This window comes from Tetrao urogallus, assembly GCF_951394365.1.
Source record: "Tetrao urogallus genome assembly, chromosome: 2".
NCBI classification, from domain to species: domain Eukaryota; kingdom Metazoa; phylum Chordata; class Aves; order Galliformes; family Phasianidae; genus Tetrao; species Tetrao urogallus.
The window spans coordinates 41,343,535-41,364,410 of record NC_136814.1 but is presented as its reverse complement, the minus strand read 5'-3'; the positions used below and the strand labels follow the sequence as shown (position 1 = coordinate 41,364,410).

The following is a 20,876-nucleotide window of genomic DNA, read 5'->3' as shown; positions in this document are numbered from 1 at the left end:
GAGTGGACAAGCGCTGGAATTGGCTGTCCAGGGAGATGGTGGAATCACTTTCCTGGGAGGTGTTGAAGGAACATTTGGATTTTGTGGTGAGGGACATGGTGTAGTGAGAACTATTGGTGATACGTGGAAAGTTGGACTGAACGGTCTTGTAAGTCTTTTCCAACCTTCGTGATTCTATGATAGCAGGGGGAGACTCTGTGTACTATTCTTCTACAGCAGATAACATTAGCAGGCGTGGTTAACTATCAAAGCTCAGGGAAAATCTGTTCAGGCAACCACTGTGAGTTCCCTTCACCTCATGGCTGCAAGTTTATCTGCTTGGGAGAATGAAAGGCATTTAAATAAAATTAGGTTGAGAAATGAAGTGGAGAATGTTTTAGGGAGCTTAAAAGACCACGTGCAAAACATCAGTCTTAAATTTCTGTCTGCTTGACATGACATATGTGCTGTCACCTGGGGAGCAGAAAATTGGAAGGCATGCAGCAGTGAGCCTCTTGGTGTTTGGCATAATGGACAATTCCTATCAGAATACCGAAGCTGAGACCTCAGTCTTTTGTTTTCACTATGAGGGTCAGCATGAAATGCATCAACAGTAGCTGACGCAACATTTACATTTAGTAAATTTACAACATCTACATTTAGTAATGTTTAGTACCTCCAGCTTTCATAATTCACCATCATGTTTCACTGATGTTAATGGAGTAAAATGTGCAGTAGATTTAGTCATTGTCATGAAACTTCCAGCCTTCTTGTTTCCCTGGAATTATGTGTAACAAGGCCGGATTCTTCTTTTGCAGACAGGAGGCAGACAGGATCAGGTTGGTAGATGTTTGGGGAAAAGAGGAGATTCTTCAGAGCAGAGGATCCCATTAGAAAAGCATGCTGGAATACAGCCTTGCAGCATTTCTAGATGACAGATTTTTGGTTCCTTGCCTAGACCTCACTGATACTGCGTATAAAAATCAGAGCTCAGTGTCAAAAACTGTAAGCTACACCCCTGAGCTACTAAAATACTTCCCCAGACTGGCTGACGGTGATAAAATCCGACTCGATCAGTGCCAACATCCTTTAAGGTCAGCAGGAGAACAGTGCATTGGAACTTTCTTTTCTTTCTTTCTTTTCTGTTTTTGTTTTTTTTTTTATTATTATTATTTATTTATTTTTTTGGCCTGAATCCATTCTCAGTTTTCATTTATCCCATCAATACAGAGCGGGGGATGAACGGCTGAGAGGCTTCCGGCCAGCATGATTTTGTGCTGTTTCTTTTAAGAAACAAAAATAAAAGCTGTGGCTGCAGGGCGTCGTTGATGTGGAAGGAGGCTGCAGTACCATAGGAGCCAGTGGGCCGAGGGGGCTGCGCAGAGACGTTTGGTGTGGTCTGAGCCAGACGACGGGCAGCAGCACGAGTGGGTTCCCCCGTAATTACCCTGTAAGTACGGTTGGGCACTAAGCTCAATTACAAACAGCACGAGCCGTCCAGCCCGAGCAGGAACAAACAGCTGAGAGGAGAAGCCCGTCTGGGGCAGCCTCTTCATCCTCCCCGCCGAGCCCAGCGCCCTCCCCCAGCAGCAGCGCACACCCGAGTGCACGACCTCCCGCACCCTGCCCTTCTCCAGGCCCGGCAGGCGCTGTGCGGGTGCCCATCCCGACCCCTGCCAGCCCCGGCCGGAGGCGGCCGCTATCACGGTCGCCGCCCAGGCTGTCGGGAGGCGGTGCCGTCAGAACGGCAGCACCGCCGGGGCCGCGCCCTCCTTCCCAGCCGCGCCTCGTAAGCCCTGAGGGATTTAACCCCCAGCTCGGCGCCGCGCGGGGAGCCGAGCTCCGATCCGAGCGGCGCGATGCGGCCGCGGGGAGGGATCGGCCCGGGCCCGGTGTGGGCGCAGAGGGTGCGGCAGCTGGAGCAGAGAGCGCGAGTGAGCCCGGCACGGGGCGAGGCGGAGGGGGGACGGACAGAGGGCGGGGCCGGAGGGAGGGGCAGGGCGGCCAGTTGGGGCTGCCGGGGGCTGACGGCAGCAGAGCCGCTGTCTGTTAGAAGTGGGGTCTGAGGCTTAGCGGTGTCGCGGTACGGTTCCTAAATGCCGTTCCTACCTGATGAACCTGCTCTCTTTTATGACGAGGTTACCCATCTGGTAGACCAGTTGATGAAATCCTTTTGGATTTCAGCAAAGCTTTTGGCACTAGTTCAAAGCAAAGCTGGATCAGACCCTAGGCGACCCAGCGTAGCTGTGGTGTCCTTGTTCACTGCAGGGTAGTTGGACAGAATGACTTCAGAGATCCCTTCCAACTCTAAGGATTCTATGATTCCATTTCTCACAGCATCCTTCTGAACAAGATGCCCGGCACAGAGCTGGACAAAAATGCAGTGCAATGAGTGAACCCTTGGCTTGATGTTGGGCTCAGAGGGTAACACCGATGGGGTGATGTCAGGCTGATGCCCAGTCACTGCTGGGGTGCCACAGGGCTCCGTTTTGAGCACAGCTCACTTCAGTGCTCCTGTGGCACACCTCCCCTTCCAGCACAGACTGAGAGCTGAGGGTGGGCAGCCATGAGCAGAGAAGGCTGCTGGGTGAAGTGGGAGAGGCCTGTCAGTATTTAAAGGGAGGCTGTAAGAAAGAAGGGGACAGAGTCTTTAGCAGGGTCTGCTGTGATAGAATAAGACAGAATGGTTTCAAATGGAAAGATTTAGGTTTGAGGCTGGTAGTCCTTTGATTCTGGGAGACCGAGAAACAATGGTGCGCAGCAATGAAAAGTATTAATGAAGAGATGTTCATCAGACTCATGTCGTTTTTACTTCTGTGGGTTTGCATACGTTTTTATTGTTTTCTTTTTTCTTAGGCCCAAGAAGAAAGAATAATTGCCTTGGAAACTGAAAATGCTGCCCTTCATCTGAAACTTGCAGCGGTAATTATTGTTTGCTTTTCCAATTAGGACTATCATAGACTGCAGGAACCACATTTAGTTGTGCATAGACAAAGATGCTCAGCTATGTGCCTTAATAGTGCAAGTACAAAGCTTATCCAGAAAAGGCAGCACTGTGGCAGAAATCAGCTACAGAGCGCACAGCAGTGATGGATGCCCTCATTTCCTTATATCCTTTTTCAGAGGGGTCTCTTACTTCTAGAGCATTATTGAAACGAGCAGCAGGCTGCGATAACATTTGGTGTCTTCAAAGGTAAGGCTTCAAACGTTTAGAGAACTGTGATATTTATCCACGCCTCTAGACCAGAGCCAGCTGTGACAACTGGTTGCAACAGTCTGCTGGCCAAGAGTTTCTAATCTGCTCTGCAGTGTTAAATGGATGGGTGACCTCAGGAAAGCCACTTGCCCTCTCTTAGGGTCTGTTAATACCTGTGGATAAAAGTAGGTTTAACATTTTCCAAAGCCTGACTGTGAGCCAGATGGTACATCTGAAGTGAGTTTTGCCAGGTATGCGGGAGAATGCTGTAATTATTCTGAAGAAAATGTTTGTTGTTTTTTTCTGTTTCATCATATTTACCAAAAATCTTAAATATTTCACCTTTTTTTTCTCACTCTCTCAAACACAAGGAACAATTATTCTAGTCACTACAGTGCATCAGATGTAAGACATAGTTATCTGCGCATTAGATGATAAAAGCTTGTTTTCTGTGGATTTGGGGATTGTGGTTACTTATTTTTTAACTGCATTGTCAAGAGTCCCTGTTATACACAAGGAAATATGCTCAAAATACCTGACAGAGAGGGGAAAGGTTTTGTGTAGGTATTGAAATGCATCTGGGATTTACCATCTGGCCTACGAACAAGCTTTGAAAATCATTTAATCCACTTTACCCTCAAGAGTTTTCTATTGGCTGTCTATTATCGCAGCATCTGCAACTCTAGTTTGTGCCACCTCTCCCTTTGCTACCTGCACCCTCATAGCCACCCTCTGCACCCACTGAGTTGATCCTGTGTCTCTCAGTAGTTCGTATGTTGCCCACCTCAGTGCCACCCACCTCTGTCGCTTCCCTTTGTTCTGCCAGGCCAGAAGCAGTGGATGGTGCCTCTAACAAGGTCTGGAGCCACATGTTTTAGTTGCCTGGTGAACCAGTTCCATTTACCTGCCAGCTGGTGAAACACAGCTTTGGAGGGACATGTTTCTTGGGGACGTGTTTCAGTAATGCAGCATTTTGAGACCTCTGTTTATTCTGATGAATGCAAAAACTATTCTAATGGAGAAAACCTCAAACCCAGGGCAGCATTTGCAATGAAGTAGTGGACGTGATGAGAAGTGGACTCAATGAAGGAAGATCTGACCATTTGCATCTTCCATGTTGAGAAAAAGAAAAAAGGAGGTCTGGGGGAACTTATGCAGATGGTAGAGAATGCATTAGATGTTAAAAAAAAAAAAAAAAAATGGTTTTAGCTAGCTTGAACTTATAACAAGGCTTCAGTACTTCAGCTGCTTATATTAACTTTTTACACGTGATTGGAGCTATTAATTCTGGTGCACTTCTGTGCATTTCTGTCAAGCATGTTTATAAATACAAATGTTTTCATGAATATCTCCAGGGTAAAACACACAAATGCCCATATAGGAGCTGTCTCAATTACTAAAGCTTCTAATAAAAGAGTTATTTTAAAATAATCTCCTCCTGCTATTCATTTTTCTATGTAAGCACTTTATATATTAGCACTGAGGTGTTTTACAGCTATGCAGGACCTCTGGTTCCATTTGTAAAGAAAAAGACCAAACTTTGTTTAAAAAGACTAAACTTCGTTTAGACAGGTGAAATATTTCTCTTGGACAACATATATTTTCTTTATTCTGACATCTCCCAAATATCTTACTGTTGTTTTTGAAGATGTCATCTGTAATTAACTGCAATTAAGTCCATTTGGTTTTTACCTATTGTTATCAGAGGATTGGAATTAAGCTCCATTATGTGAGGAGTGAATGCCACTGCATTTTTCTATCTTCTGCTAAGTGAAATAGCAGGGAACTGCAGTCACCAAATTTCTGATCTGAATAAACTAGGAAATAATTACGTGCTAGAGACAGCTACATTCCCAAAATAAGGGGAGAGGCTGTAAGTATTGGTTAAAGAATGGTGGATGTCAGTGTGCTGCTGAGAAGAGCAGGTGAAAAAGTTACAGCTAACTTAAGTACCAGGATTGTCAGTAAATGGCAAACGTGCAGCTTCTAACATAGCACAAATTCTGTCAAATTACAGAATTTCACAAGTACTCTGTGTAGATTTAATTCCTGTGTTCTTGCCTGTAAATACGTAAAGTTACACTATTCCTATTCTTCTTTTGACTTCAGCATCTCAAAAAGTTTGTCTGTAACATTACTAGAAAGCATTCTTCTCCACATCCCTTAGGAAATTGCTTTTCTTGCTTTGATCTCTGAAGACCCAGCTTAGTGCTTGACTGGTACAGTTTTGCACTGTTGCAACTTTACTGAATGCAATGGAGTCAATATTGGCCGAAAGCTAAAGCAATGAACACAACGCTGTGAGCTGTGTATAACCACTCCTTCAGCACTTCAGCCATTAGCTGGTGTGCCCTCTTGTTCTGCTAAATCTTTTGTGAGAGCTTACCAATTAAATATAGTCACTAGAAGATGCTGATCTGATGCCAGTTGTGTAACTGGCCCTGTGCAAAGGCACAGTTTTAACTTAGATCCACCTCAAGCACAGGTATGGGGCTATAGGCACTGCAGGCACATTTTTGTGTTCTGATGTTGAGGTTTGCGACCCAAAGGAAGTAGAATATTGTGGTGTTAGTCAGCTTAATTAGAAGCAATCCTTCACATGACTCAGAAAAATATGAAAAGAAAGAAATCGTATGTTTGCAACATCACGTATAGCCAGTTGATTCACTTCCAGAAATGCTTTCAGGGACAGAGGAGATAGAATGCATCAAAAATCAGGAACAATTTGAAGTGATTTTTAGGTGATCTTTTCTTTTTTCAAACAGTATCAAGGGTGGGCTGGAAGAAGTGTTAATGAGATATTACAGCTCTACTCCGCTCATGGCCAGCAGCAGAAATTGCAGAGTTCTGTTGTAACTCACCTACATGAAGCAATGAAGGTAAAGATATTTAGTAGTAATGTTGGCATAACCTATGACGTAGACATATGCATGCTTATGAAATACAGTAAAATCCAGAAATGGCCAGATTTGAACCTGATCTATAGCTTTTCTTTTATTTACAGCAGTACTTGCAGTAAAGTGTAGCCATGGCTGAGTTAGCTTAAAACTGCTTTACAAGGGTAGATAATGGCAGAACAAGGAGAAATGGTTTTAAGTTGAAGGAGGGGAGATTTAGGTTGGATATCAGAGGGAAATTCTTCACAGTGAGAGTGGTGAGGTGCTGGAACAGGCTGTCCAGAGAGGTTGTGGATGCCCCATCCCTGGAGGTGTTCAAGGCCAGGTTGGATGGGGCCCTGGGCAGCCTGGTCTAGTATTAAATGGGGAGGTTGTCGGTCCTACCTGCAGCAGGGTGACTGGAGCTTGGTGATCCTTGAGGTCCCTTCTAACCCTGGCCATTCTGTGATTCTAACACCTGTGGTGGTTATGCTGCAATAGGCTGCAAAAGTTACCTGGGAAGCTGGGCAAGTGGCTGCTTTTGTGCTCCAGTATCTCCTGTATAGGCTGCTATCAGAGCCTGGAATAGGAATGTATGTAGACAAAACCTTGAATCCTTGACAGGACAAGGTAGATGTCTACCAGGTAGACGTCTCCTAAGACACAATACTTGTTAGATACCCTAAGACACAATACTTGTTAGATACTTTAACTAGATAGCCACATGCTAACAAGATCACTGGTGAGCTACATTGATTTCACTGGGAGCTCTCTGTTTTGGAAGACCTCAGAAGCAGGAGTAGTAATCTGTATGCTCAGTCATATTGTCTGAATTTGTAACAAAGATACCAGACTGTTCTCTCAGTAATAGTACAGTAGTATTTCCTTTTGTTGATGTACTTGTTTCTTCAGTTATGTTGTAGAATAAGGAATTCCTTTAAGCAGTAGCACTGAATAGCTTCAGGTGGCAAAAATATCTTAAAAAAAATCAGTTGCTTTTGGTCAAAAAGATTTAGCTTAATTACAGTGATTCTTCTTGGTAAATCTTGCAGTGGCATTTTATATTTTAGGTTAGCTAGAATGGCAGAACTGCTCATGATGAGTTATCAGTGGACTGAGATGTTTTCCTATCACAGTTCAATCAGGACTAGGACAGGAAAAAACTCTCCAAATGAAAGTCTAAATTAACGCTAATCCTATACGTGTAATTTAAAAAATAACAATAATAATAATTTTAAAAAATAATCCTTCATACTTATGTTCTGAGAGTGAAAGCTACAGCGATTTTCTCACCTTAGTTTATATTGTTGTATCATTGAAATGAGTTAATTAATTCAAGGTTACTAGCACAACTGAAAAAATAAAATGTTGCAGAATAATTTGACTGTCTAAAGAAGCATCGTGATGTTTCTATGAGAAGAAGTTTCATTAAGTTCATCTTATAGATGGCTTTACATATCCTTTCCAAAACTTAGATGCCAAGAAGTCTCCTAGTCCAAAAGTCAAGTGACTTTATTTTTAATTTACTTGGACTTCTAAATGAATGTAAGCTGATCTTGTAAACATTTAAAAGTCACATCATGTATGTTATGCTGTGTTACATTAACAAGAGAAATATTCTTATGGGTTGTAAAGGTTCCTCACCTTTTCAAAATACATCATTCTCATAGGAAAGCATAGAACTGGCTTACCTGAGAAATGACCTTAACAAATACCTTCTGATCAGATTGGGCATGGATACATGGATCACAGTTTTATATTGCTAATTCTGGATATGCCTTATAATGTACAGAACACACACACTTATTTTTGTTTGATGGAACAACCTGAGGCTGTGTTATGGTCCAAATCCATAGAGTAAGGTGATAATGATCCTTAAAGTCTTGGTGAAATCTTTAATTGTCATCGGTGAATATCTTGATAATCCTTCTTTAAACATGCTGAAAGATGCGCTCTTAAAGTCTTCCTTTCATCAAGTAGAGGGTTCTTCCTGACTGTGATATCTCACCATAATTATTTGCACTGTGGTTATATTAATTCTCTTCCTTGACTGCTGGTTTTGTGTTTTTATAACATATTTTTTCTTCTTGCTGACAAGAGGCTTAAGCAAGACATGAAGAGCCTCCATTCATTTGCTCTCGAGCTTTCAAAAGACTTTCAGCGTCAATACAAGGCTTGTCTTTACCAAGTTTTGACAGCAGTCCAAGGGATACAGCTGCAAAATGAAGCAATGCAAAGTAAGGCTCTTACACATACATTCCTGTCAATTAATACCAACAATTGTTAAATATTAGTAACACTGATAGATTGAGTTCAGTTCCAAGATACAAGCACTTCTTTCTGTTGGGTGTTAGATCATCTAGGAGTCCTGAGGTGTCAGAAGGAGTCAACCTGGATTTTCTCAGGGCTGATAATTTGATTTTAGCTCTTGTGTTGATTGTGGCTGATGCCAGACTGCTGAGCTGGCTTAGCTGTAACATCTTCATTCTGTAAGTCTCAGGCTTTTTGTTGTGACAATTTTAGAACAGCCCAATAAAGAACGTGTCACCTTAGCTGAAATTTGCCTAATTTGGGATATACCAGAAGAGGACTCAGGTGATTTCAGAGATTTCTGAAGCACAAGGAATGCTACTCGAGAATCCAGATCCTCATTCATGTGTATGTATAAACACACCCTGCAGGGCAGTGATTCTCACTGCTGTTGTCACTGAGGACCAAGTGCATTGGTCCTATATCTGGGTCTTTTGGTATGTACCTTTGCTCTGCCTTGCAATGTTATTGATTCTGATGGTGCTCCTACCAGATGTGAGAAGAACATGACAAGTACCAACCTGATTGTGAAATAGGGCTTAAGTTGATGTTTGTGAGGCTGAAGAACTACAGGCAAGTACACAAATTTATAATCAGAGTCCCTGCATGACTGATACCTATATATTGCCACATAAAGATAGGTTATACAGCTGCTGTACTTTTTGTTTGAAATGATTTTGAGACAGGTTTGATTCTGTTGGGGCTACTCTTGTCAGTAACAATAAATAGCATGATCAGTGACGGATGTCTGCAGAACTTGTCTTTGTATATTATGCATAAACTTATGATTAAAATGGTAATTTATTACTGTGTTATCTGTGTAGAGAAAATACTTCAGAAAGTTTAAAATTGGGAAAAAAAAAAAAGTAGAAAGTTAACTGAGGGTGAATGTTCCAATGTTCCCCTTATAAAAACTGGGGCCTAAAGGAGCAGATAAGAAGTCAGATTTGGCACTTGTGCTGATGTGGTGTACATAATTACTAAATATTTCTTATGAGGCCTTGCAAATTCCTGTTGGCTGAACCAACTTCATACCTTGTGAGGTATTTTTCTGTGAATTCAGAACCAAGAGAAGCTTCATTGCATGTAGCAAAAGTGTGTGTTGGTACTTAGGTGGGTGATGTTTTAAATGTGGCCGTTGTTCTGTTGTTTCTCAGTTGTTTTAGATGAAGATTCCATTGCTAAGATTAAATACTGTGGTCAGAATTGCCAATCTGAAATTACATGTAATATTTCCTAAGCAGAAAGCCCAAAGTGTTTAATTCAGAGACAGCATCTGTTACCAGTTTAATCCTAAAATAGAGATTGAAAGTGAGAGAATTATAGAAGAAACACTCAAGCAGGCTAATTTTGAAGTTGTAATGGGCATGCAGCAAACTGTAAATCTTCTATGTAATAGCTGAGTAGTGCCCTGCTTAGAAATATTTAGTCACATCTGAAAATAAGGCTATTGCCATCTTTCCCTGTGAAATACATATAGAAGTAATTTGAAAAAGAGAGAAATGTCCTTTATTCTTTTGTTGTATGTAGGCCTTTTGCATGAGCTGCAATTGTAAAGCTTTTTTTGAAAAGTCACAGTTTTCAGTTAGTTCTGTAAAACAACTTCCTTCCAGTGTTTCAGATGAAGGCTTTTGATCTTGAGCAGTCCCTGCAAGAAGTGACAGAGAGATATGAGAGAGAAAAGCAGAAGAGGAGAGCTCTACATAACAGCTTAGTTGTAAGTACCTTGAAAGACAAAGCATCTTCTTATTTTGATTAAATTATATCCACAACTTCTTCACCAATGAAACTAATTAACATACTTCTCCCGGACGTATCACTCCCAGCCAGCATCTGTCTACATGTGGTACATTTCTACACGTGTACATTACAATAACCCCAGACCATTCTATATACGTAAGCATCCACGTGCATTCCTGGAGTATTTTGTCCTAAGGAGTGTCATCCATCTTGAATAGTGTGCAAAATTTGAGTTTCTTCATCCCATCTCTAATTGGAAAAAAACATTTCTCGTCTGGCAATTCCTCTGCAATATGAAATTCCAGGTAAATCAATTCATGTTTGATTGAGTACAAATGCTCCTTTGAAGCTGTTTTGGAATTCTTAAAATGATCAACATGAAACTGCAGGATTATCTTCATTTTATTTTTCCAAGCGTAACTTGCTGTACCCACTCAGGCATTAGTGATGGTTCATTTGGGATTGATTGTTTTGTTTTTTGTTCTTCAACTTCACTGCCTCCTCATCTCCCCAAAGAACTAATTAGGGGTTCAGGACCTCACTTTTAGAAAGACAGGCAACAATTCAAACAAAGTTCTTCTGATTTTTTTTTTCTGCCTGGGAAGAAGCAGCTCTTCATTGGAAAGCACTTACCTCCCAAAATCTTTCTTGTGCTGCAGTTTGCTGAGAGGATATTCCCCAAGGCAGTGTGGGGAGTGTTCACTGCTCATCACAGGCTACTTGCTTTCAGCAATACAAAATGAGAAGAAATGATCATGAACGAAAAGGAAAGAAAAGCACCAGGTTAGATGAGGAAAAGTCTAAAGCAGCCTGGAGAGAAAAATCGGTACTGGCTTTTCAGTCATATGTGAACACAGAGTGAAGAGAAAAAAGAACAAAATGTTTTATATCCTATATCTCCCTTAGGGCTGCTGGAGGAAACGTGCAGTGTTTAATCTTGGCTGCTGTGTTAATGTAAGTTAAGAAGATCATGTGAAGAGGAAGGAGGCTGAAGAGGAGAAAATGGCTTTAACTGAAAGCATCTTTTGTTTTTTGTACAGACTGAAGAGGGCTACGCCATCTCAGAGTTCTGAACAGATTATGCTTCCTCAAATAAAGTTATGAAAAAGCAAATGATACTATTTTATCTCCGCAGAATCTAAGGCTGTGATGTTGCATGCAGTTGACTGCTTTCTTAAAAATACATAAGTTTTGGTATATGAGTGTGTTTGTCCCCTCCAGTATTTGATATTTTAAATCACATTAATGTTCTAATTCTAGGAGCTGAGAGGGAATATCAGAGTCCATTGCAGGATCCGACCAGCGCTGCCTTTTGATCATGCTGCTGCTGGACATTCAATATCACAAGACAGGTAATTTGTTATGGCTGCATTGTGTCTGCTCTGACTCACAGTAAACGTGAAGAGAAAACAATAGCCAAACATATATGAGAACAATGATGTCCTGTTTTGTTGTGTGCTTTTTTTTTTTTTTTCTTTTCTGTTTTCATATGTGTGGGGATACTGTGACAGAATCATTTAAAAAAAATACATATTCTTTCTTCTTTCTCCTGCTAACTTGGGATTAGCCAATCTTATCCCTTCGTCTAAAACTATCTCCACCTGAATAGGAAGACGTAACAGTTGAACAATCCACGATTATCTGTGGTTTGGCAGAAGTAACACAGCTGTAGTCAATGTGGAGTACATTCACCATGCTGTACAAAGACTGGGATACAGTGATGTAATAGCAACTGTCAGAAATTGTCGGTAGAGAAATGCTCTCAGCATTGCTGGGTTTTCTTGTTTGTTTGTTTGTTTTTTGTAATGCTACAGAATGGATTTGCTGTCAGCACAAACAGTGGTGGTTCTATTTCAGTATAATTTGGCTCTGCATCCCTAATTTATAATACACTTAGTGTAACTGAATTGTCAACACCACTCAAGATCCAAAGGGAAAAGAGGGATTAAGTGCAAGTATGTGTCATAACAAGCTGAATTCTCCATAGATGACTAACACGAAAGAAGGTAGGGACTGAAACATACACAAACAGAGAAAGAAGGGGAAAACTAGGTGGGTGGCTAAAAAACAGAAATATTATCATCTGACCTATCAGAACATGACTAATTTGGGAGTTTATTTTGCTTTTTACTGACTTCTTTTTCTAAAAGAGTACGTACAGGGTTTTAATGTTTGTTCATATTTGGCAAATGTTTAGAAAAAATATTCAATTATTTTAATTAAAATAATGTAAAAATACCCGACAAGAAATTTCAAGGAGCCTAAAGGAGAAACCTGCATTAACCTGTACTCGATACACATGGGGAAGAACAAATGGTCTGTTTTTATTGCCGTGTGGAATAGAGTAGTTAGGTGCCAGCTCACAATGTAAAGCAGGGACAAACAGAATTGTTAAGATGAACTTTTCTTAATATATAAAAAAAGATATTTAATTAACACTTACTTGTAAAACTAGGGACTGATTCTGAAAACACGTGCATGCACGAGTGCATCTACACACCTCACATTCCCAGCCATTAGTTTTTGACTAGTAATGGATACAGAATTGCTTCTGACTGCATTTGCAGGGTCAGGACCAATTACCTACAAAGAAGCTGTTCTTCAGTTTAATGGACTAAAAAGGGAAAACCACTTCCTACTATCTCACATTACCATCGCAAAACAATACAATGGTTTGCATGTGAAATATTCTTAATTGCTTTTTTTAAGGAGATTATTTTGGTTGATTGAACTATCATGATTTACAATTAAGCATAGTTCTAGCCTGTTCATGGGTTACAGTAGTAATGGAATTATGAAAGGTGCTCTTTAGATAGATAACATGCCATTCATAGACATTTTGAGCCTTGACTTTCCTGAGCTAAATGGAACATTTAGGTTTGCAAGGTTTTTGTTGTTGTTGTTGTTGTTGTTGTTTTTACCCCTATTGATTATTTTTTTTTTCCTTGCAGGCACAGAAACTCTCTAGAAAATGTGGCATATGCCATTGATGATGTGAGTATATTTCATGGTGAAATTCAAGAATGCCCTTACTGATGCTTGTAAAGAGATACAAAAAGGATATGTAAACCAGAGGTATAAAAATTAGTAGGGCAGGGTGGCTTTTGTTTCCCAGTTGGTGCCCAGCTTTGTTCTCACATGGTGCAAAAGCAGGTGATCTGTGTTGTTTTCATCCTGACTCTTTGTAGTAATAATAGCTTGGAGTTTCTGCTGCTGCAAGAACCTGGGGCTTTGGTGTTTGCAGCAGTCAAACTGTTGCAGAATCCCCACAGTCAGTCCCTTTGAGCCACTTGCATTTATTGTAATCATTTCTAAATTATGGTAGGCCTTTCTCATTTTACTATGAGAGAACAACTAATGCATTAGCATGGAAATACGATATCTCAGCAACCACAGCAGCCTATGTGGTTCTGCAGTCAGGCATATGAAAGTCTTGGCTCGGATCCATCAGAGGAAGGAGAATGAGCATTGAGGTTGCAAATCCAGATGGTGTTACAGCATTAATTGTGGTCATTACCAAGATATAAAATTGGAGAAGACACAGTAGCATGAGCGAAGGTCAAAGTATTAAATCAGGTTTTAATTTTCATAGGCACCACAGTTCTTACACTGTTGCTATATGGTGATTAGCCAAATTCTCTTAGTAGAGAGCTTAAAATATTGCTGAAGTGACCTAAGGTGTGTTATGCATTTAAATCTCCCAAATTAGAGCTTCATTAAGCAGATCTTGGTTGTATAAAGTGAACAATTAGAGAGATATATATGCAATTAGGGACTAATGGAGCATATGAAAAGTCAGCTAAGAATGAATAAATATGTCAGGAGATAACCAACAGGGATCTGCAATATCAGATGTAGTATTTCTGGATGCCACGATTCATTTATTGCACTATAAAATTACTCACCCATTTCTGACCTGTTACTGTATGAAGATGAAATTAAGTTATATTTGGATTGTTTTTATATAGATATAGATATCTCATATTTACTGCATTTGTATTTTGATAGGCAAAGCAGTGTGTGTTTGCCTATGCCAACAGGCATACAATTTCAGTTTGTATGAAACAGTGATCAGGTACCCTTCAGTATGCTAACCTGTTATCATGTTTGAAAGTCTGTGTGAGATATTCTAGGAAAATAAGCATATGCATGGATGTAACTGTGAAATGAAATTTCCAAAATTATAGAATCTTTTAGGTTGAAAAAACCCTCTTTAAGATTTTCAAGTGTAAAGATACCATCTTCCTGACTTTGGAAAATGTAATACTGACTTGCAGTGCTTTATTGCTTTGCCTTGACATTGATTTATTTATATTATTGAGATGCTTTCTAGTTCTGACTGAGCACCTTATGTATTTGTATTAATTTCTTCATATATATATACGTATATATATATATACGTATATATATGTACATATATTAGAACTTTTTTAGTGTAAACTTGTGTGTGAGAATGAAGTACAATGGATTTTTTACAAAAAAAACCCCAACCAACCAACCAAAAAAACCCAGCCACTTTAGGCTAATCTAACGGCAGTAAAGGAAAACAACATGTATTGCCAATTTAATTTGCTTTTAACTGCTCTAGGTGTTGTGCTTGTGGCTTAAAGATGCAATTTTCAGATAAAATCATGAGGTTTCGTTCATTCTAAATCTTCCAGCTGCAAAACACTCAAAGCTCGCATTTGTGGAAATGAGTTACCCATTTTCCAGAAGACTATTTCTGATGTAGAGGAAGTTTTAGATGTATGTGAAGGAAGAGCCTTTGTAACAAAGGTGCTGAGTTTATTCATTTTTCTATTTAAATTATGGCTGTTTTCCCCTCCACCTTTTTGGGGGCAATGTTGTAATAGATCAGGTAGATACAGCATTAGTAGTTGGTTATATTATCACTCCCCAAGTGCTTATCACCATCCTTATCTACAGGTTTCTTCCCCGTTACTTTCCCTGTACAGGAAGCCCTTTAGGCTGTCCTTGTCTACCTCAGTGCTGTGTCTGCCTTGCCGTGGCTCTGCTGTAGAGTGATGTCCTTCGGAAGGAGGGCAATAGCCTCCAAAAGATATGCAATAACAAGTGATGGGCAGTGATAATTATCACAGCTTGGTTTTGTGGCCATATGTCTATATCCGCTCATTTAGATTTGCCTCATTTAAAATTATTTCTGTGCCTTACTAGTTTTCACTTACTGAAGAGCTCCCCAGGCTTGGGTGTCAGGACAGCCTGTGAATGTTAATGAAATATTCATCTGTCATTTCAGTGATTCATGTTGCCGTTAAAAAACTCGGGGCAGGAGTATTCTGTGGCTCTAAGATGGAAAGAATTGTTCTTCAGTGTTTGTGTGATAGAGCTGTGGATTTCATGCTCTACTGACAGGGAAAGCTGATGAGGTTCCACAGCAGCTGCAGTGGATATGTTAGTCTGCAGTGATCTCCTGAGAAAGGAAGGGAATCACAAATGCTTATGTGAAACTTCTGCCACTTAACAATGCTTTTGTTTCTGTATAATGCAAAAAAAAAAAAAAAAAAAAAAAAAATTCTATCCCATTTCTAACATTTGTAGCAAAACCTTGTACTCATACCTGCCCTGTTGCTAAATTTGCCTACTGGAATGGATACATTAGTTCATGCTATAGCAAGTGTTGCCATCATTAGATTGATAATGATACACTTCTGCACAGAGAAGGAAACACTTGTAACTTAGAAGAGAAGCAAATTGATTTTTGTTAGCCCCCTGCATGCAGGAGGTACTGTTATTCAGTCATTATTGGCTCAGTTCTTTACTACTTCACTCAGTGCCAATACTATGTAGGTCACTCCAAAAGTAATGCCTGCTATTAATTTCCACCAAAAATGCAACAGATACAAAGAGCACAATAACACTAGTTGCTAGAGCAAATTCTCTACGAAGCTACAAAGATTGTTGTTCAACATAGTCACCCCCATTAACTGTGCGTTTTTGTTAGTGATGAACAAGAGCCTCCATAAAAATCTGCACCAGTGGAGATGACCCACTATTTCTATGACCCACTGTTGTTCTGATGGCATTGTTGCTGAAATGCACCCCCCCTCCACCTCACTGTGCTCACATCCACTGGTCTCCAGAAACACTCGGCAAGCGTCAATGAATGTCAATGGGTGCCATTTTTTCTGCATGGAGGAATTCAGTGCCACACCTTTGCTTCATACGTGCTTCCATGTCAGACACCATTTTGTCAGACTGCCCCTCTTCTGCCATCTGTCACAGAGCAACAACATGTAATGGAGTATTGATGGGAAGCTTCAACCTCTACTGCCATACCACCAACATCCACCTCCGATGTCATGGACTGACAAAATAAAATAGGAGACTTTACTTTCAGAGCATCCATCCTGGTTTGAGGGATGAAAGTTTAACAGCCTGCTTGTTGGAAGAACAGTAAAAATTTCAGCACTTCCATCAAATGCTGTAATATAAGCACAAGTTAGTAAGCTAGGAAACCTCACTGAAAGAGATGAAGTATTTTATGTGCTGAAGAGATTCCAACTGAACTGTTGTAAGCACTCACACTTAATTCTTTACTTTTATCTACAGTTAAGCAAGATATGCCATGAGGAATTTGAAGGTCACACAACTTACTACTTAGGGCATTCCAGACTTCTGTAATTTCTTTGCTAATCATTCAAAGAGCTGCTGACACATTTGTCCAGCTTACAAAACTGGTATGTAATCCATTTGGAAAGTGGATTCTACTAAAAAAAACATGGAAATCTGGCAATTGTGTGACTTCAGTTCTTTCTCACAGTTGCGGAATAACATGATATGCCAAGAAATTTGCATCTTCTGCCTCAATTCTAGGCACAAATATTTATGAAGACAATCTGAAAAGACAGCATGAAAACATGTCCTTACAATGGAAAAAAAAAAAAAAAAAAAAAAAAGAAGAAGAAGAAGAAGAAATCTTTTTGCTGTTTATTTACCTGTAGTGGTGATTAGAGAGGTTGGATTTCTAGGTGTCTGAGTTTTCTGGCACGTAAGAAGCTTATGTAATTGTTTGGATCTTTCTTATGAAACATGCTTCTTTCGTGTTGGTTGTTCGTTAATAATCTGAATGTGTTCTAAGATCCTTACTTGTGGTCTTGCTCATTGACCGCAGTGCAGCAAATGTTTCTGTTTTATACACACGTTTGTGACATTAACTGTAAGTATTTCGTTCTTCTTGTAGGAAACTGTCCTTGTAAAGTGTAGCCGTCCCGGTCATGCACCAATAAACAAGACTTTTCAGTTTGAAAGGTGAGTAGACCCACGTAGCTGGAACATTTGTGTAGTGAAGGACAATTTTTGTAGTCACTAGTTGAAAGGAAATGTTCTTTAAAAAATAAAAATAAAAATAAAGTATAGGGAGAGAAAGAGAGAGAATAGTGGCATATGAAAAAAAGCTCCTCTGAGAGAATATCTGTGATGTGAGCACTTTCCTTGCAAGATGGCTGAAAACCCACATAAACAAACATGAGAGATTTTGAATGCAGGAATAGGAGAGAAGGGTTTTAGTTGGTCTTTGTGCCTTATTAGACTTATTAAACTTGATTGAAAGTCAAATGCATCCAACATGTATTGTATGGTCTAAATTAATGCTCAGAGCCAGTTTCAGCTCAAACTGCTGTAGGTTGGCCTAACGTTGCCAGTAACTTGCTTTCTTTGAGGTGTCCTTCTAAGAAGCTGCCTTTTTTCTGCTCATGAAGCCTGAGGACTGCTGTTGTGTAGACTACCAAATGACTGAAAATTCTTGAGATAATGCAAATCTTGGGGAAGCTTTACTCACCTCAAAGGTTACAGGACTTCCTTGCCACAAGGCACATGCAACCTCTCACATGTTTGCGAAGTAATTCCTTTCACCCTCTCGCTGTGCCTAATGCAGACATACCAGTTGAAGTAAATGCAGAATAATGCTGGAATTCAGTTCCACGGAGCAACACAGTTAATGGTGTTGACACTGGACTCCAGAGCCGCTGTGACTCCGTACATGTGGTGCAGATCCTGATCATCAGGAAGCGAGTTAAAAAAAAAAAAAAATGTAAATCCCCTAAAGAATGCCGTTCTTGGGGAATGTTTTTTCAGTGTCCCAGAACAGCTCTTTTTTATAAACAGAAGAGCATATGGTTCTTATGAACTCAAAAATGTTTATTTTTTTAGCAACATTTTATGGAACTAATAAATGTCAAAATATTTGATTTCAGCTCAGGAAGAAAATTCCAGCTTTCAGCATGTTATGCTTTTATAATTTTATTGGTGAATCAGTTAGCAAAATAAAAAGAAGCCTGGAATTTTCAAGGTGAAATTAACATCAATCATTACACAGGGGCAAATCTGTCATCATTCTGATAAAAATAAATGGGCTTATGGAAATAGATTCTCTGGATTTGCTGCATCTTTCATGGTCTCAGATAGCTAATTGTCTTCCATGCCTTTAGCCACTCTGATTACAGTGTAGCATAAACCAGTTGAAGCCAAACTGAAAATACTTCATTTCAGCGTTGGTAGAATTTGAAGCACGGGAGTTAAGGAGAGGCAGTAAAAAAACCTTTAGGAAGTTGAGTAAATATTTGGAGTAATTATTGTAACATTGAACCCCATGCCTTTCCTCTGAACCGCTACACCTACCTGAACCTGGCATAGTGAGCTGTAGCTATGCTGATTTGTGGTGAAAGCACAGCCCTCTAAAACTGGCTGAGTTTAGCTTTAGCTGTGGCTGGTGACAGCATTTGCAAAGAGCCAAAGCCCTAAGTTGCAACTGAAGACAAATTTTTAATGTTCTTATCTCATAAATACCTTTTAAGTTTGGCGGCTTGCTTTGTTGTTGTTTTTGTTTTTTAATGCAGTAGCTCTGAGGGAGATGTTTTGCTGTGTTAAGAAAAAGGTATCATTCCAACACAAATTGAATTATAGCCTGGGTTGGTTAAAATACAGGATTTGTGCTAATGAATATTTCATTGATTGCAGATGATAAATGAAGCAGAGAAAAGTGTCTGGAAGTGCTTTTGCTCTTGTACTGACCTTGAAGATGTTATGTGCAAAGCTTATAGGAGCATGTCCTTGTATGCATGCAAAGCAAGGATGGAGTATTGCTATTCGGTGTCTGTGTCCTCCCAGTAAGAACTGTGCCACATCTCTGCACATTTGTTGGTTTTTCAGTTTAGCATGACAGCATGTCAGTGGAATGGCAAAACAAGCAGCATTTGTCCATCAAGCCAGAAAAGTGCTCATATCCTGATTAAAGAGAGTACATTTTCATACAGCTTACAATTAGACTGTGGAACACATTGCCACAGGATGTTACTCCAGGCCAAGAATTCAGAAACATGAAAAAGAAACTGAATGCTAATGCTAATCATATTTTTTTTTTTTAAGCAAAGATTCAACTCATGTTTCAGCTTTGAGATCAGTTTGCAGCTCTATTATTAGGCAGAGACGAATTACTCTGTCTCCCACCACCATAGCGTTTTTTACTTCTTCTTGCCATTGTCAGAAGCAAAATATTGAAGTGATTTATGTCTAATTCTGCATCTGTTCATCAGCGATCCCTCTGTACAGTCATATTTATGGAGAACACAAATACAAAATCTATGTTTGTGCAGTCTACGGGCTGTGGTGATCAGATCCTGGTCTACATACAAACAGCACTTTGAATAAATGCTAAAGAGCCAACCATGTTCACCATTCAGTTAAACTTCTAGCATCATGTATTAAAGCCAAGGGTACCAGTATACTATATACACAGGAAAGTAACTATACTTTGTAATCTTTGCTGCTACCAAAATTCCTGTTATTTATTTGGCTGTAAAAAATAAAAAGCACACACACACCACTGACTGGAAAACAGAGCTTAACAGAAAACAACAAGAAAAGCATTGCAACAGAAAGACAGCAGAAGAGGAAGTTTTTTCCAAAGAAAAAGATTCATACCTCAAAATTTGTAAGTGTTGGCTATGATACTCATGTTGCAGATTAGCACCATAAGCCACATTTGTTGGTGACTGTATTCTTGTGGAGGATACTTTTTTTGTATGCTAGAGAAGCAATGAATGAATTAGGATGCCTACGTTTTATAATCATAATTTCTTCCTTTTAATGATTTCTTATCTTCGGGTATTGAGGTCTATGTCTGAGAAAGTCGGAGGAAAAATTTCTTTGAAGAGCCCTGTGTTGCCTTCTTTGTTTTATGAATGTGAAAAAATTTTTGCAGTGGTTTTACACGTAATTGTTTTGGCCCACAACTTATATTGGCATTGCTCTTTTTCTAATAACTTAATCCATTTAATTGTCTTTCTTTCACTTTAAAACTTACTTGGAAGTATACATCATGACCAAAAAAGCAGGAGAGATCCTTGGAGTTCTAATTTACAGTCTGCTGGACTGCAACACAAAAGGAAAACAACCAAAAACTTCTTTGGTGAATTCTGACCTCTCTCCTGCTTCAAGATTCTCTTCTGTAACGTGCCAGAGGTACATCACACATTCCTAATCAACCTCTGGGACATGTTAATGCATCACTTTTTTTTCCCTCTAGCCAATTGAACAAAGTGGTGGCTCCCAAGGATGCTCAACTCTTCCTCATCACCTTTTGATTTCCTGCTGTAGGAAGTCAGGTTTAGAGCAGCAGTGAGTAGTGCTGGTCTGCCAGCTTCATATTGCCAAGCTAAATAGTTTTTTGTTTTTTTTTTAACTCAATCTGTAAGTGCTACTGTCATAGAAATGTCAGCAGGGCACAAGCTTTATATCATAGGCCTACATTTTCCTTT

General features: G+C 39.8%; 1 protein-coding gene across 1 annotated transcript in view; it reads left to right on the top strand.

Moving 5' to 3' along the window:
* Positions 1–1,838: 1,838 nt before the first annotated feature.
* Positions 1,839–20,876, top strand: part of KIF25 (kinesin family member 25) — a gene marked incomplete at both ends in the record, with an annotated part of 33,727 nt that continues 14,689 nt past the window's right edge. The window contains 8 exons of the mRNA XM_079550111.1: positions 1,839–1,913; positions 2,836–2,901; positions 5,941–6,054; positions 8,150–8,288; positions 9,975–10,078; positions 11,362–11,453; positions 13,053–13,095; positions 17,303–17,370. Of these exons, the coding sequence (XP_079406237.1) occupies positions 1,839–1,913; positions 2,836–2,901; positions 5,941–6,054; positions 8,150–8,288; positions 9,975–10,078; positions 11,362–11,453; positions 13,053–13,095; positions 17,303–17,370 (701 nt within the window). The remainder of the gene's footprint in view (positions 1,914–2,835; positions 2,902–5,940; positions 6,055–8,149; positions 8,289–9,974; positions 10,079–11,361; positions 11,454–13,052; positions 13,096–17,302; positions 17,371–20,876) is intronic.